General features: G+C 39.7%; 2 protein-coding genes across 2 annotated transcripts in view; one reads left to right on the forward strand and one right to left on the reverse strand.

The window, feature by feature from the left end:
* Positions 1 to 2,322, forward strand: part of CCZ1 (CCZ1 homolog, vacuolar protein trafficking and biogenesis associated) — a 14,928-nt gene extending 12,606 nt beyond the window's left edge. The window contains exons 14-15 of the mRNA XM_009899398.2: positions 510 to 637; positions 1,742 to 2,322. Coding sequence (XP_009897700.1) covers positions 510 to 637; positions 1,742 to 1,797 — 184 coding nt within the window. The 3' untranslated portion in view covers positions 1,798 to 2,322. The remainder of the gene's footprint in view (positions 1 to 509; positions 638 to 1,741) is intronic.
* The window catches only part of LOC104299714 (radial spoke head 10 homolog B), a 21,161-nt gene extending 4,738 nt beyond the window's left edge, over positions 1 to 16,423 (reverse strand). The window contains exons 1-18 of the mRNA XM_009899903.2: positions 16,140 to 16,423; positions 15,476 to 15,551; positions 15,176 to 15,244; positions 14,800 to 14,973; positions 13,656 to 13,741; positions 12,901 to 13,021; positions 11,901 to 12,077; positions 11,078 to 11,216; positions 10,478 to 10,599; positions 9,859 to 10,048; positions 9,330 to 9,441; positions 9,160 to 9,239; positions 8,907 to 9,055; positions 7,819 to 7,926; positions 6,582 to 6,737; positions 6,161 to 6,212; positions 3,222 to 3,414; positions 2,576 to 2,799 (exon numbers count right to left, since the gene is read on the reverse strand). Of these exons, the coding sequence (XP_009898205.2) occupies positions 2,607 to 2,799; positions 3,222 to 3,414; positions 6,161 to 6,212; positions 6,582 to 6,737; positions 7,819 to 7,926; positions 8,907 to 9,055; positions 9,160 to 9,239; positions 9,330 to 9,441; positions 9,859 to 10,048; positions 10,478 to 10,599; positions 11,078 to 11,216; positions 11,901 to 12,077; positions 12,901 to 13,021; positions 13,656 to 13,741; positions 14,800 to 14,973; positions 15,176 to 15,244; positions 15,476 to 15,551; positions 16,140 to 16,384 (2,442 nt within the window). The 5' untranslated portion in view covers positions 16,385 to 16,423 and the 3' untranslated portion in view covers positions 2,576 to 2,606. The remainder of the gene's footprint in view (positions 1 to 2,575; positions 2,800 to 3,221; positions 3,415 to 6,160; positions 6,213 to 6,581; positions 6,738 to 7,818; positions 7,927 to 8,906; positions 9,056 to 9,159; positions 9,240 to 9,329; positions 9,442 to 9,858; positions 10,049 to 10,477; positions 10,600 to 11,077; positions 11,217 to 11,900; positions 12,078 to 12,900; positions 13,022 to 13,655; positions 13,742 to 14,799; positions 14,974 to 15,175; positions 15,245 to 15,475; positions 15,552 to 16,139) is intronic.
* Between the last annotated feature and the right edge of the window lie 442 nt (positions 16,424 to 16,865).

Below are 16,865 nucleotides of genomic sequence, written 5' to 3' on the forward strand. Positions count from 1 at the left end.
CTGAATGACTGTGGTGTCTTATATCTCTTTATTAATGACTGGCAATTTCCCTATTCTGCTTAAGCACAAGGTTTTAATTTTTGTATAAAAGAAGTAAGACTGTTTCATCAGCAACAGCTTTATATAATTGTTGTTGAGCATGGTTCAGTTCGAGGTTAACTACTGCTTGTGTGAACGCTGTATCACCATGCCATCTCCAGCTTGCTTTAGTTAGTCACTGTGTAGCAAATCATAACTCAAAGTGTGTCCTTTGTGTGGAGGATAGCTGCTTTCTTCAGAGCACTGGAGGGGTGGGTTGCTGGACACTTTAATGATTTACTGCTCTGGGGATGTAATTGTCCTAAGCAGCCATTTATGAAGCTTTCATCTTGGATTGCTGAACTACACCTGAGTTAGTACTAGCAATTGCTCTTTGATGCTGCACAATTTATGCCATTAAGGTGATTAGAAATCAAGTTGTTGAAGATGAACTTGCTGCCACCTTCTTTACTTTCTACAACTTCTTTCAGAGTTGATGAAGATGAGGAAATTATTGTGAAGGCAATGAGTGATTACTGGGTAGTTGGGAAAAAGTCTGACCAGCGAGAACTGTATGTTATTTTGAATCAAAAAAATGCAAATCTGATTGAAGTTAATGGTAAGGATTGGTTTTTTTATTACCTTTAAATACAGTTACTACTAAAATGTATGTCCCTGGAGAAGTAATAAAATCCATCTCACAAGAAATCTAGAGAGGGATTGAGCTATGATACACCAGGTAAGTCTGCATAAGGTTTTAGTCTGCCTTGTACCAGCTGTGAAAGAACAGCATAAATATTCAGTAGGTGTTCTCAATTATTAATCAGCCATTATTCCCCCTCCAAATAATAGAGGAGAGCTCAGTTTAGGAGTAATTAATGAAGTGTGTTATGGATGAGAGATGAACATATTTACATCTGAATTAGGTTTTATTTGTCAGTGAGTCATGGGTATGTTACTTACACATAATGTCTACCCTGTCAGTGATCCTCATTCCATTGTTGTCTCGTTTCTAATGTTGTTTTGAACACAATTCACTATGCCTAAGAGTGCAAGTTAACAAAGTCTATTTAAAAGCTTACTGCGTCTTTACAAGAAATGGCACTTGGAGTCTCAAGTGCAGCAATTTGGGCTCTGTGTTAAGAGGAGGCAATGTGATTACTTGAATGGTGGGAAAGAACTGATACTTCTCCAAGAGCAAAGCCTAGCAAACCTACATTTTAGAAAGGATATGACTTAACAGTGATTTCTAAGTGAATTCTAATTGTATTTCAGAGTCAAACCTGCCCTACAGTGAGTGTTTCTGTGCCTGATAAACTTAGGAAGCGGTGTCTGCTAAACAGCACAAAGTAAAAGTTGTGCAGACTAGAGTTACTGTAACAGACTACTGTAACCTTTCCTTCTCCTGAAAAGGGGTTACAATTTACTTCCCTTTCTGAAGCGAAGTATTTGACAAGGTGAATGGCCCAGCAGCAAACTCAACCCGTCACCGACACTTCAGCCACTTAGAACACAAAAGCATTTTTCAGTGTGAAATGTCAGCAAAAGATTGAGTCAAGTCTGAAGAGAGAATAACATGAAGTGTATTTTTACATTAGAAACTCCTAGGGTTTTTTTCTGTTTGAATTAAGTTGTATTCTCCTCCATGAGCCCCCAGGGTTTCTCTTGTGGAGGAGCCTGTAACATAATCATGCTGAAATATGTTGTTTTGGTTTTTTTACAGAAGAAGTGAAGAAACTTTGTGCAACACAGTTTAACAATATTTTCTTCTTGGATTGATCTGCAAAGGGCTGATTTATTGAAGATGTCAATGTCAGACAGTTGTTCAACATGAAAAGTTATTAGTCATATTATTGACTGGAATAATGACAATAGTAAAGCAATACTTGCTTTGTAAGAATCAAAATTTCTACTAAAATCTGTAAACTCTGATCATAAAAATTTTTAGATTTTAAAAATGTTTATGTGCAAGCTAATTAAACCAGTCTGAACTCATCTGTACCATTCCATTCTGATACTGTTATGTGAATATTTTACTGGAAAAATAAAACTAATAATTGTTACACTTTTAAGGGCATCCTTTTGTTTTCTTGTGTTCATTTGCGTCGTTGTGTGACTTTCTGCTGCTTTCTACAGTGGGCAATGATTGGTTACAAAAGACTCCTGAACAGAGACCCTTCTCAGTTAACCTGTTCTTTGTAGCTCCTGCTTTACACTCTTTGCCAAACTCCTAAATACTTGCTCATATGCAGTACTTCAGTCAAATAACCTGTGTTTTCAGCAAAACCTGTTTCATGGAGACACAGGATCATGACAAGGTAGCACTTCTTGTGTCAACACAGAGGTTTTACCTACAAGTCAAATACTGGAATAGTTCTGTTCAAAGGGTTATGCTTGTGTAAATGGCTTTATTCTCTTGTCCTAGACCCTTGCAAGAGCAGCTTCCCTCTGAAGCTGGTAAGTCTTGTGCATACAGTTTAATCATAACTTATATTTTAGACCTTTCTGCAAGCATAGTTCTCCTGCTGGTTTTTTTTCTCATTCAAAGAGTACTTACTCAATGGAATCTTCAGCAGTTCTCAGAAGATCTATTTCTTCTTTTTCTTTTTGCCAGCAGGCACCTTGGTAGCAACTGGGGCTGCTACAATGGGTGCCTCTGCCTTTGGAGGGAGTGTGACAGGCTTCTCTGCCTCCTGAAAACCTGTACTCTTGGAGTCAGATATTTTTGCTGCAGCTTCTTCTTGCCTTTTTGCCTCTTCTGCTTCTTTTTCAGCAATAAGTCTGAGTGGAAAAAAAGTTTACATTTCTGTACTTCAAGAGGGAGTTAAGCCATTATTGGTAGAGTCACAGTAGCAGCAGTATAAACCAGCAGAGAAATGGAAAATCTGTCTAGTTGCCACTTCCAAGTCTGAATTCTAGCATGTGAAAAAAACAGAACATAAAAAAACCCCAAACCCTATGAGCTAACATCTTCACTACCTTTACACAGAGCAGGGCTCAAAGGCCAGGAAATAAGCATTGTATAACTTGAAAGCAGTCTGTACGTGCAGTAACAGAAGTCACAAGTTACATTGTGCATGTTGCTTATACCTGGCAGAGCTGATTTTCCCAGTTATAGTATGAAGTAGTTATTAAAGCATGCTTTTCTATCATTTTGTTAGTAGAAGAGACAACAGTACTTCAAGACAAGATACAACACTCACTTTGCCAGCTCCTCATCCTTGATCTTTCTCAGCTCAGCAAATTCAGCATCCCGTATTCGATTCTCTTTTATTTTTTCCCTCAGCACTTTTTCATGCTGGTAGGCAGGAAATAACTTAGTTGTAAAAAAGATCTGCACCTGACACATCCACAGACCAACCTCATCTGGCTCAGTTCTGGCTTCTTTTTGTTCATCTGCAACATGCAAATTAAACAGACTATTTAGCAGGGCATTTCTATTTCCAGTGTTTTGGACTGTGCTGTTTCAAATCTGATCCTCTGCCACAGGGACGCTGGGCTTCTGCATGGTACAGAAGATGACAACTGAGCAATGTTGAACTGATGGCCCTTTTGTGGCTTGTCAGAGGGATTCATCCCTTGAAATGGAATCAAAAACAAGCATTCAATTGTGACTGTCAAAAAATAGGCTAGGGCCTATCTGCTGGTTCTTGAAGAAACAATGTTCCTCAGGTCAGTAACTTTTCAGTCACTAGCATGCAGTGAAAGAGCTGGTCACTGTGCAAAGATCCTTGTCTATTTATTAGGATTCTTTATCTGTTGAAAGCACTTAACCACAAAGCCCAAGCCAGATGAGATCTCATCAGCCATTAAGGGTTACTGACCTCAACATACAAAAATGCTCATATTGATTTTTCTTCTGCATTAATGTTGGCCTGTCATAAGACATCTTATTCCAGCTAATGGTGACACACAATTACTAATAATTCTTCTATGAAGTAAAACCCCAAGACACAGTAGTAATATCTTTAAAAAATAAAAAAGAGGAAACCCTTCTCATAAACACAAACTACAGCTTATAGATGGCGCACCTGAAGGATGGCCAAGGGCTCAGGTCCAGCCAACATGGATTTAGGAAGGGCAGGTCCTGCCTCTCCAACCTGATCTCCTTCTATGATCAGGTGACCCGTCTGGTGGATGTGGGGAGGCCTGTGGATGTAGTCTATCTGGACTTCAGCAAGGCCTTTGACACCGTCCCCCACAGTAAACTGCTGGCTAAGCTGTCAGCTCGTGGTTTGGACCACAACACTCTGTGCTGGGTTAGGAACTGGCTGGAGGGCCGAGCCCAGAGAGTGGTGGTGAATGGTGCCACATCCGGCTGGCGGCCAGTCACCAGTGGCGTCCCCCAGGGATCAGTGCTGGGCCCCATCCTCTTTAACATCTTCATTGATGATCTGGATGAGGGGGTTGAGTCAGTCATCAGCAAGTTTGCAGATGACACCAAGTTGGGAACAGATGTTAGTCAGTTAGAGGGCAGAAAGGCTCTGCAGAGGGACCTTGACCGACTGGACAGATGGGCAGAGTCCAATGGGATGGCATTTAATAAGTCTAAGTGCCGGGTGCTGCACTTTGGCCACGGCAACCCCATGCAGAGCTACAGGCTGGGGTCAGAGTGGCTGGAGAGCTGCCAAACGGAGAGGGACCTGGGGGTGCTGATTGACACCCGCCTAAACATGAGCCAGCAGTGTGCCCAGGTGGCCAAGAAGGCCAATGGCATCCTGGCCTGTATTAGGAATAGTGTGGCCAGCAGGAGCAGGGAGGTCATTGTGCCCCTGTACTCTGCATTGGTTAGGCCACACCTTGAGTACTGTGTCCAGTTCTGGGCCCCTCAGTTTAGGAAGGACATCGAGACACTTGAACGTGTCCAGAGAAGGGCAACAAGGCTGGTGAGAGGCCTTGAGCACAAGCCCTATGAGGAGAGGCTGAGGGAGCTGGGATTGTTTAGCCTGGAGAAGAGAAGGATCAGAGGCGACCTCATTGCCCTCTACAACTACCTGAAGGGTGGTTGTAGCCAGGTGGGGGTTGGTCTCTTCTCCCAGGCAACCAGCACCAGAACAAGGGGACACAGTCTCAAGTTGTGTCAGGGGAGGTTTAGACTCGAGGTGAGGAAAAAGTTCTTCACTGAGCGAGTCATTCGTCATTGGAATGGGCTGCCCAGGGAGGTGGTGGAGTCGCCGTCCCTGGAGGTGTTCAAGGGGAGATTGGACGTGGCGCTTGGTGCTATGATCTAGTTGTGAGGTCTGTTGGAACAGGTTGGACTTGATGATCCTTGGGGTCTCTTCCAACCTTAGTTACTGTGATACTGTGATACTGTGATACTGTGAAGTGTGGCCAGCAGGGCAAGGGAGGTGATTCTCCCCCTCTACTCAGCTCTGGTGAGACCCCACCTGGAGAACTGCATCCAGTTCTGGAGCCCCTATTACAAGAGGGATATGGGCGTGCTGGAACGTGTCCAGAGAAGGGCCATGAGCATGATCAGAGGGCTGGAGCACCTCTCCTATGAGGACAGACAGAGAGTTGGGGCTGTTCAGTCTGGAGAAGAGAAGGCTCCGAGGTGACCTAATTGTGGCCTTCCAGTATCTGAAGGGGGCCAACAAGAAGGCTGGGGAGGGACTTCTCAGGATCTCAGGTAGTGATAGGACGAGGGGGAATGGAATGAAGCTGGAGGTCAGGAGGAGGTTCTTCACCATGAGAGTGGTGAAGCCCTGGAATGGGTTGTCCAGGGAGGTGGTTGGGGCACCGTCCCTGGAGGTGTTTAAGACCAGGCTGGATGAGGCTCTGGCCAGCCTGATCTAGTGTGGGGTGTCCCTGCCCATGGCAGGGGGGTTGGAACTAGATGATCCTTGTGGTCCCTTCCAACCCTGACTGATACTATGATATAAAATGTAGCATTTTAAAATAGGGGAAACTATGTAAGCATGTACTTAAACGTCTCTAATTACTAAGTTCTTCAAAAAAGTCTCCCTCAGAATTAACGTTCATTTACTGCCCTCTTGTGACAAGCTGAAATCTGCGTAGGTAATTAACATTTCATAAGTCAAGAGCTACAAGGGATTTTGTTTGTGTTAGTCAAAGATACAGCAAGAGTGAATCTCCTCTAGCACCACTGCTTATAGGTGCTTATGGTACCTACAGTACTCACCCAGTAGAAATTCTTCAAGAGAATGCTCTCTGTCTTCATAAGATCTCAGTGGCTGCCAAGAAGTTTTAAATTCAGTTACTCACTGCCTGGACTTGTGTTCAAATAAAAAAGTGCAATCACACATCCACTTGAGTCATGCAAATTCCTGTCTCCAAAACATTCTGCAATTATGCCTGGTTAATGACATTTACATTTCAATAGTGTTTTCTAGGAAAACAGGCAAATGCCTTAAACCTGTTTATACTGATCTTGCAATCTAAGTTAGCAACAAACAGAAAAAGCAGAGGGACCCAATCTAATAACTGTTTAAGCCAGAAAAGGAAATGGTTCTATGTTCAGGAAACATAGGACATTTGCAAGGCCTGACTTCACCCTCTAAGTGGGCATCCAGTAATATTTAACAGCCTTGCATCAACTTTACCTGGGACAGAAAATACTTTGTGGTTCCCTCGGAGACACTCTTGGCTCTAAAGCTTCTTTTCTGATTATCATGAGCTACTTGCTCCTTAAGTACATCACTGGTAACATACACCAATGCACAACCAAGGAGAGCTTCAACAAACTCGAGAAAAACCAACTAGAGTTAAAACAACAACAAAAAACACTCAGTGATTAATTCATGTTTGCAAAATCCCTTCATTAATGGATGTATGTGCCTATGCAAAAGAACTGAAAAGCAATTGTGAAGCCTCGCTGGCCTCATTTATCTCGTTAAACATCTCTTCTGAAGAAAAACTGAACACAGCCAAAGCTCAAAACATTCAGGAGGTGATATACTGTGTTATGCCTTATACAAGTCATACTGAACTAAAATACTGCACAGATTTTTGCTGGAGCTATGAGGAATTTCTCTAACAAGTAACACACAACTATTGCTATTACCCAAAACACTTAATTGCATACAATACTTCCAGAAACCTCAAGAATGGAAGTATAATGAATCCCTTAGTAAGGCTTACACAGTGTGCTCAGTTTACTAGATACTGTTAAAAACAATACATTCAGTTATGTAATTTACAATAGATGGTCGCTGAGTAAGAGCCAATTCTTTAAGGCAGAAGGCTCTCCATAGCAGGTCAGCTGTCAGGTAGCATAAGAGTCTAGTTCTACAGTCACTGCTCAGCCTCACTAAGTGAAAGCAGCACTTTACACATCACTAACCAGGTCTCTTGGATCATCAGATTTTCATGGTCAGTGGGTTCACATCTTAAATACTGACCCACCTTAACATTTCTAGTACATGCCTTGGCAGCTGGAAGTGCTGCGATTCATTTCTGTGTAATCACTGTATGCACATATTGGCAGGCAACTGCCCTGCAGACAGAACCACTACCAGCAGCAATCTCCTGGTGTGGCAGCTTCAGGCATTTCACCCTCTGGGTTACAGCACTCTTAAGGAGTTACCTCATGGTCAGGCTTAATGAGACTGTATTAAGGATAAGATAATAAGAGAAAGAGGGAAGTACCTGAGCTAAACTAGAGGACGTAGGCAGAACAAAGATAACACAAACAGAAGCTCAAATTTGTGCCTTAATTTTTGAAAATAAATCAATATTCTTCCTGTTCTAGCAGATAAGGCATCATTTACAGCATTTTTTAAAAGTAGTTTAATTTGATCCTCCAACACTGAACTGTGGTATGTCTTCCTCTATACACACCTCTGGCTCCAGGTTGGGGTTGCTGCTATCATGCACAGAGGGGCCATCTTTGACAAGTATTTCCACAACTCTTGAGGCAGTTAATTGTTTGCTGAGAAGTTTAAAATCCTGGGTGAGAGTAAATGTTACCTGTTAAAGTCACTCATGGCACTCCCACAAGGCCCTAACCCAACTCCCTTTTCAAGCCTGTGTCAAGCTTTCTAGTGGTTTCAAACGATATGTCCATGTACATAAATTATGTAACAGCACGAAATTCTGGCCCTACTGAAGTGAATGGGAATTCTCCCTGAACTGTACAAACAGGGAAAGACCACACATTAAAATATAGAAAAATTACTAGTTTATCAGCCAATATTTATATTAGGTCTTTTTAATGATTTTTTAAAATATTAGTTGGTTTTTTTGGCTTTCTTTTTTTTTTTTTTTTAAGTCCTGGATTTAAACAGTGACTCAGGCACATCAATGGGAATTGTTCCTTAGTTTCAGTGTGATCTTCATCTATTTCTGAATCACTGAATTTTAATGTAAAAATCTCATGTTCATCTTGAAGCATATTAAATTAATACATGGTTAAAATGGTTTACTGAGTTATTTCAAAACCTGCCAGCTATTGAGTTCTACCAATAAGATGGTTTTATGTAATCATTTTACAAAGAGGAAAGCAACCAGCAGAAATACTTATATTCCCTTAAAGCACATTTGTCTAAGATTTGATTATTTGGAATAGAATGGAATGGAATAGAATGGAATAGAATAGGTTGGAAGAGACCTTCATGACCATCACATCCAACCCATCATCCAACACCACCTAATCAACTAAACCATGCAACCAAGCACCCTATCAAGTCTCCTCCTGAACACCTCCAATGATCAAGTATGAAACCAGATTTCAATCCTGCAGAAGTACATGAATAATTTCTGTGGAACAAGTGTCCCTTGAATGTTTGTTGGACAGTTTGTACACATAACATCACTCCTACCTTTGAAACCATGCAGAAGCCACACGAAATATATTTAAATGCTCAAATAAACTGAACAAATAAGGTGCCTCTAATCACAAGAGATTAAAAAAACCTAAGTATTATTACCTTCAACATCCAAAGGAAGTGCCTCATTTTCATGGTGGGTTCAAATGGAGGTCTGGTACTTGTTCTACAAAAATCTCTGTATATTTCCCAGCACTTGTCAAGGTAGCCCATGACAAAAACTGCACGCAGCTCTTCAGAAAATAAGATACCTTTAAAAATTAGTTGGGAAAAAACAACCATCACAATAAACCTGTGGCAGATGTGGTACTAATTGATGAATTCTGCACAGCACAGAAGAGATACCGCTACTTACTTTGGGTATGACAGGCAGTGGGAATAACATTCCTGGACATCATATCTAAGAAACATTTATTCAGGCATGGGCCTTTTTCTCTGCAGTTGAAAACCAAAACATAACCACTCTTGTCTGGGAAGATTCAAACTGATTACACTGAAATAAATTTCACTAAAAGATTAACTTACTTGTGCTCTTCATGATAGATATGAAATGCTAGATGAACAAGGTAAGATAAAAATGTTCTGAACAGTAAAGTCTCATGTGGACAATGCACCTTCTCAGCTGGAGTTTTATCACCTAAAACATTTGGAAAAATAAATCTCTATTGCTATCATGTACATGAAAATGCTTATAGCTATACTGACTCATCAGCCTTTCTTATCCACACCATCTCTATCTAACACAGTCCTGGAAGAACCAGACCAGACACACCACCAACTCCAAACAAGCAGGTCAAGGGAGAACCACCACCTACATCTGAATTGTATAAAAATTCTCCTTCTAGAAATGCATTCATTCAGTATATAGAAATGACAAGTGAAGTGAAGCTGGAGTTAAATCATTCACATACTAGGGACACTGCAGTGCATCCCTCTGCAGGTCTAAATGGAACTGATTGATTGACTCTATAGCATTAAACCCCCAAAACATACTACATGTGAACCAAAGCGAGCACTGGGAAAATTCTAGAGCCCAGTCAACAGAAATACGAACCGCTCAATATCCGATCCATCTCAGCAAGAGTAAAGCTGGAGTGATGAAAATGACAATCCTTCAGAAATCTCCAAAACTGGAGCTTAGTCATGAGGAACACGTTGTCAAGAGATTGATCACAGCCTAAGCTGCTGTAGAAGGTGTAAACTCTTCTCAGTTCTGTGATATGCCTCAACACAGCAAATTCTACCTAAATAAGGCAGGACATGTTTTCAGCATGGTCTCACAACAAGTAAGGATCAGCTTGTATTGATCCTGTAACTGGACAGAGCATATCCCTGGTTAAGCATCCATGAAAGCATTACTCAAATGTAGTAATACTACTTATTTTTTTTGGAGCCTGATAAACTAATCTCTGAGAGCACACAAACCTCACAGTAGTTACAGACAAGTGCTGAATGCCCTTTGAGAGATGTCAGTGTGTCTTTTATTGTCTTTTGGTGGAAGCTCAGAGGAGGCAACACTGTCTATTCATTCTTTTTGCTTTTCTGTTTCATGGCCTTCAGATTTCCAAATAATTCTTTAATAGAAAGAGTGATTTAAATACAAATAAAGAAGAAATACAATAATACAAAATACACTGTGAGATGAAACTGAAAATATCAAACAGCAGACTTACTTGTTCCAGTTCTTCATGTCTCTCTTCCCTTGGCAACAAACCAAGCAGTGAGGTTATATCCAACTCAGCAATCAATCCCAGAACAGAAGTATTTTCTGAGCCATTAATGACTGCAATATTTTCTATCATGCAAATAAAACAAAATGAAGTTTAAATATACATATCCATGCACACAGGGAAAATAAAACATACATTATTCCTCCTTATCTTGCTGACTTCAAACTGAGAATAGACTACTTCTGAATATAAAGGAGAGATTTCATCATCAAGAACATAACAACTGAAGAGTAATTTTGTCAAATCCATGCTTCAGCCAAGAGGAAATGCAGATATTACATAAGTTATGAAACTTTCAAACAACAGTGTTCCAAAAGCATTGCAAGATGCAGTATGGATGTGTCACTCAACTCAAAGTGTCACATGCAGGAAACGAGCATGGGAGCAAAGGTCATTCATGACTAAGATACCTCCTCCCATCTTTATCAAAGTTCTTTGCAGAAATGTGTCTGGCTCTCGACTAAGTACAAACAGCTCCACATTATAGTAAAAAGGAACAACAAAATGTGATCTCAGTACAATTTGTTTTGTCAAGCAGCTTACCACTGGCAAAATGACTTCCTGTGCAGACGGCATTCAGCTCTTTTGCTTTCATTGCATCCAGATAAGAAGGATACTCTGCTATATGATCATCTCTGAACTCTCCCTCATAAACATGACCATTCTGGAAGACAAACCTGCCCTGTAGACAGATCAATTAAATTAATTTATTTCAATACAAATCAGTGAAAAAAACAAACAAACAACAAAACCCCAAAAAAACTATTAATGCTCTCCATCAAATTTCCTTTTAAGAATCTTTGCTAAAATGCAATATATGAGATAAAATAAAGCAAAATATTTTTTGCTCTCTCTTTTATAAACTACTTTGTTATCTGTTAATTAAAGTACACTGCTATGAAGAATCTTCTGTTTATTTCTGAAAAGAATTTTAAGGAAAGCACATTTCTTCTTCTCCATCTAGAAAGGCTTGTTTGCAATCCTTAGCTTGCATATGTTGCACTCCACTCAGGTTTTTTTAAGTGTGTTAATGTGAGAACAGCTGTGTGAGAGCAGCTTGAAATCCCTTAGCTCACAGTGTGAGAGTGGAATGCTGACCAACCACCAAAAAAAGCACACTTTCAGTGCACCTACTGCACTGAACATTCCCATTGTAAAATGTACTACTTTATATAAACACAACACACATACACCACAGAATCCAGCCTGTGGCCCAACAAAGGCCTGGTTAGGACTCCTACTGCTTTCAGTGGACTCTGCCCTTTATGTTGGGATTTCTACAGAAATCTAGAGATGCACTATAGAGAGCAAAGCAGACTCCTCTGCTGTTGTCTGCAGTTTTGTCTTAGTGCTTGTCAGTACTCACCTTGCCATGCTTCTTATTGCCAACCCATTCACCATCATACACTGCTCCACTGGCATATATGAACTTTCCATGTCCATGTCGTTCACCATTTACAAAATCACCCATGTATTCATTCCTCAAAGGATACTGAGACACAGGCATTCTCTTCACAAACCATATGTGGGTGCCATAACCATGCTAAAAAAAGCAAGAGTGTTAAAAAAACTGTATCCAGGCCAGATACCATTGCTACAGGTCCCAGCTTCTGAGAAGGAATATCACCATAAGCATCTTTAAGAGTTATTGGCAAACTTCTCAGATAAAAGCACCCAACTGGCAGCTGCAACACTTCAAACCATCCAGACAACTATATTCTACAAAGGTGCATGGGAGAAGCACTCAGAGGATACACCAAATCAACGCACACTTGAGCAATCTCTACCAACAGGACTACTAAAGGCATCCTTCCTGCCTGAATCTTTTTGACAAGTGAGGAAAATCATGTCAGACAAAGTGACACTGAGAGGCACTATGTTCCAAAAGCTGACCCTGGACAATTTTGCACAATGCAAAAAGACAGAGGAAGTAGCTCATGAAGGAATAGAAAATGTCAGAAATCTCTGTCCATCATAAAACTTTTACAAGAGGCAACAAAATGGTCTAATATTTTACAGGTTACATGGAAGTACACTGACACACATATTCACTGCTGAAGTCACATCTTGAGCTAAGTGTTGTCAAACCCATGTAACTTTTTTAACTCCTTTTTTTTTTAATGAAAAAGGTTTATATTTTTCATTGGAGAATTAAATGATTACTTTGTAAGACTAAGTCAAATAAGCCTTTCAATAGTTTGAATATTGCTAGCATGAAAATCAACATAAACGAACAGCACATTTCTGCTGTCAACTGGCAAAAAGCATCAAAGCTCCTTTAACACTGCACAAAACTCCCTATCTAGCTTTACTAGAGTATTAGGCAGATGCTGAATTGAAGAGGCTGCTGAGGAACAAATTAATACCTGTATGCCATACACCCACTGTCCCATGTACTCTTGATTAGCTGTCAACCATCTCATTTTTCCTTTTCCATGACGAACATTTTTCTCCCACTGGCCTTCATAGATATTTCCAGACCTGTAGCTGCAAAAACAACAATAAAAGTTCATGACTCATTCATACTAAATTCAGAGTGGATCTTATGAAAGCAAGCTTTATTTATGCAAAACTTCATTGCTAATAAATGTAGCATTTATTAATGTTAAATATTAGCACTGCACTGAAAGTTGAGTCACTATGACATGGCTGAAGAGGTTTGATTGTATCCACTGTTTATCTCCAATTTTGCAATCACAAATCACTGTAAAAATATTGATGAGTTTTCATCCAAAGAGCCTTTGCCATAGGTAATCAAAATATTCTTCTACATATAGTTCCACAAATAATTCATCTATTCATGAAAGCAGCTCCATCTGTTCAAGTCAATCGAGATTACCCATTTTTAAATGAAGATTTGTGGTTTACCAAAGCTGAGTTTGGATTCTGTCTTTAGACACTGTTTTTGGGGAATGATTACTAGAAATATAAAACCATAAATGATAGAGAAGGTCTATTTTATTATTATAAAGCACTTTGGACACTTATTTATTCCACTGCAGAAAGTGCATACTACTATGAAATGGCAGCATTTATGTCCATTTTAAACAACAGGAGAAACTGTGTGATATATAAATAAAAGAAAAAATATGAAGGCAAGAACAAGTGCTATTGTGTTTACCATCTCATTCCCCATCCTTCTTTGACATTATTTACCCAGTCACCCGAATACCAAGAGGTATGCTCCTGATCATAATAAATGGTACCCTAAAACAAACAAGATAGTCAATTTAATTACCTAAACATTAATTCACATTAATAAAACATTGTATACAATTTATGTAAGATAGATGTAATTATGCTTACTTACAGCCACGTTGAGACACTCTACTGAAAGCAACCAAAGTGATAAAATTAAAAGCAACTTTTTTTTTGATGAATGTTAAGACCTTGAAAAAGGCCAAGTGTCAACGACAAAATAAAACTGTATCACATGACATCAATGTCTAAATGTTTTTCAGACTGCTTGGAAATACTTTCTGAGAGCTCAGTTTAGCAACTTCATCACAGTAGTCACTCTGAGATCAGTTTTCTGAGTCATTCAGAAATCAACTTCCAACAGTGGGGGCTACAGCATTAGTTATTCTGTCTTTCTCTATCTGATAGCTTCAACTCAGAATAAACTGTTCAGATCACTGCACTGGTGGCCATCCATAGCAGCCCATGGGTTTTTAATGTATCAATAGTGACACAGAACAAAAAAATCCATGTGATTACAGTGGATGTTCCTCATATGCTGAACACTGATCTTCAAAATGTCATACTCAGGGAAGTGTCTTAATCTGGATGCACAAAACTAAGACAAAAGCTCTTGCCTTTAAAAGCTGGAACTACATGTTACTTACACTAAATAAGGCAATCTTAATTTTAACTATCATACTTAGTCTGCTTAATACATTTGGGAGGTGGGATTACTTTGTCATTAGTGGGAAGCTAATTGTTTTGTCATTGTTATGTGGCTACTGATGCAGTCATCAGTTTTCACTTTGTCGGCATCTGCTTGGAGCAGCATATGGGACAAACCAGGTTAACAGGTCAGTAACTCTTTTTAGGATACTGTTAATCCCTTTTAGTACAAGCAAGATCCCATTCTAATTGTTTTAATTAGCATCTATGGCTTAGAGAAGATCCCTGGGATAAACTAATTTGTACATAGTGTGAGATCGTGCAATGGCACAAAACAGGTCTGCAAAACCTTTGCGTAAGAGTGCTCACTCTTCTAGAAGGGACCCAAGACCATGCTCTCACACGGTGCTCTTACTTACCTTGCCATGTCTTTTGCCTTTACACCAATAGCCAATGTAAGAAACAGGACGAGTACCACTTCTGAAAAGTCCAAATCCATGCCTAACTCCATTCTTGATGGATCCTTCATAAACACTGCCATCATTCCATGTATAACGGCCATTAAGCATCTGCACATTCTTAACAAATGTTCCCTAAAAGATTAAATTAGAGCATCTAAAAAACTGACTCACTGTTCCCCAACTGTCTGGGATAAGTCAGGCTTGTGATTGAAATCACTGTCACAGTTCCATGGTTGCCACCTACACTATACCAATTACTGCAACTTTCTTTCCTTGAATTTGCACATCTAATTGGCTGCAATTGTGTTTAGTTGCAAATTCAATTGGACTTTACCTCATAGGTCACTCCATCAGCCCACGTGTAAGTCCCTTGTCCATGCATAAGCCCTTCAGAAAACATGCCCTTTGAAATGAAGAGAACAGCATCAGTTGCAAATTTATTCTTACAACTGAAGCTTTAATGTTTCAAAATAATGACATATTCATTCCACCCCAGCTATTAGTTTCAAATGAAGTTTTAATGTCAGATACCAACAGAGCTTTCAATGCTTACACATTGACTGCTCAAGCTCCATCTACTTTAAAATAGCTTGTCTGTTCTAAAGAACCACTAATTCTTAATTTATTCACTCACCTTATATGTATTTCCCCCATCAAAATACGCAAATCCTTCACCCTCATACAATCCACAGACTTTTTCACCTTCATATCTACAAAGGGAACAAACTAAAGATGAAGGTTTCAAGTCACTGCCAGTAGACCTGAATCACAAATGATATATAATAAATCATAAAGGTTGGAAATTACCTTTAAGATCATCAAGCCCAATTGTAACCCAACTACCACGACCTCTGAACTATGACCTTTGATTTACCATGGTCTAAACACAGGTTAGTTGTTGCACCTTGTGCGGAAAAATGATATGGTTAAACACTTCCAGTCAACTGTTTGTTGAGTGTAGGAGCAGCCCTAAGCTTCAAAAGGCTGCAACAACTTAATATTAAATGATAGTTACCTTTTCTTCACTAAATGTCTGTATACTAAGACAAAACTTCACCACTGGTAAATAAGCTAAAGGAATGCATCTTCTGGCAGGCAGAGAGCACCAGCAACACACTGGGATGCAACAAGACAGCAGGACTCCATATGCATCAGTGTTGTAAATTGTCACAGCTACTAGATCTGAATAACCTGATTCATTGCCTCAAATTGAGAATAAAATCCATGTTTATATGGCACTAGGTACACCAGAGATAATTAAATGAGAATTCTGGACTTCACTGCTGTAAAAATCATACCTTTTTACAATAAGAAGAGAAAGAGTAGGCTCCTCGTATTGAGGAACACCTTCGTCTGGAGGTTCCTGTACCTCCTCTGGTTCTTCATCCACTGGATTTGCCTGTGTTTCTTCCACTTCATTGACTAGAGTTTGCAGATCTGTCAGCTTTGTTGAACTGCTCTCATCTTTGATATCTTGTGCAGGAACTGGAGAACGTACAGGTTTGTCGACCTTCTTTCCCTCTTTCTTTTTATCCTTTGCCATAACTACTGAATTGTCTCAACATGTATTTTCTTTCCTTCTTCACAGCTACTGTCACACATAAAAGATTTTTCCCTTACAATCCATTTGGTTAAACAGAAAACAAAAACAAAGCAGAGCCAAACAGCTTTCTCTCTATATATATATATAAATTAGTCTTTACTTATTACACATGCATGTGTTTTAATCTAAGTGTGTTATAATAATTCCTTAATGCAATGGTTTCAGCTTGTGGTCGGCAGATCTCAGGGCTAACAAGAAGCAATGCCTCTGAACTATGACATCCAAGAGGCCCATCCAAACCACTACAACCAAGTGCCCTCAATAAACTTAATTTTGCTAGACAGAGATCTCTATCTTTACTAGGAGATTTTTAGGACTCCAGATTTAGTGATATGGAAAAGTTAAAACCATTTCCCAAAGATACGGGTTTGGTGAGTTTCTGGGAAGTCACAGTGGCACTTGTATCAGGGGTTCAGATCGC

This window comes from Dryobates pubescens, chromosome 4 (genome assembly GCF_014839835.1).
Source record: "Dryobates pubescens isolate bDryPub1 chromosome 4, bDryPub1.pri, whole genome shotgun sequence".
Taxonomy (NCBI): Eukaryota; Metazoa; Chordata; class Aves; order Piciformes; family Picidae; genus Dryobates; species Dryobates pubescens.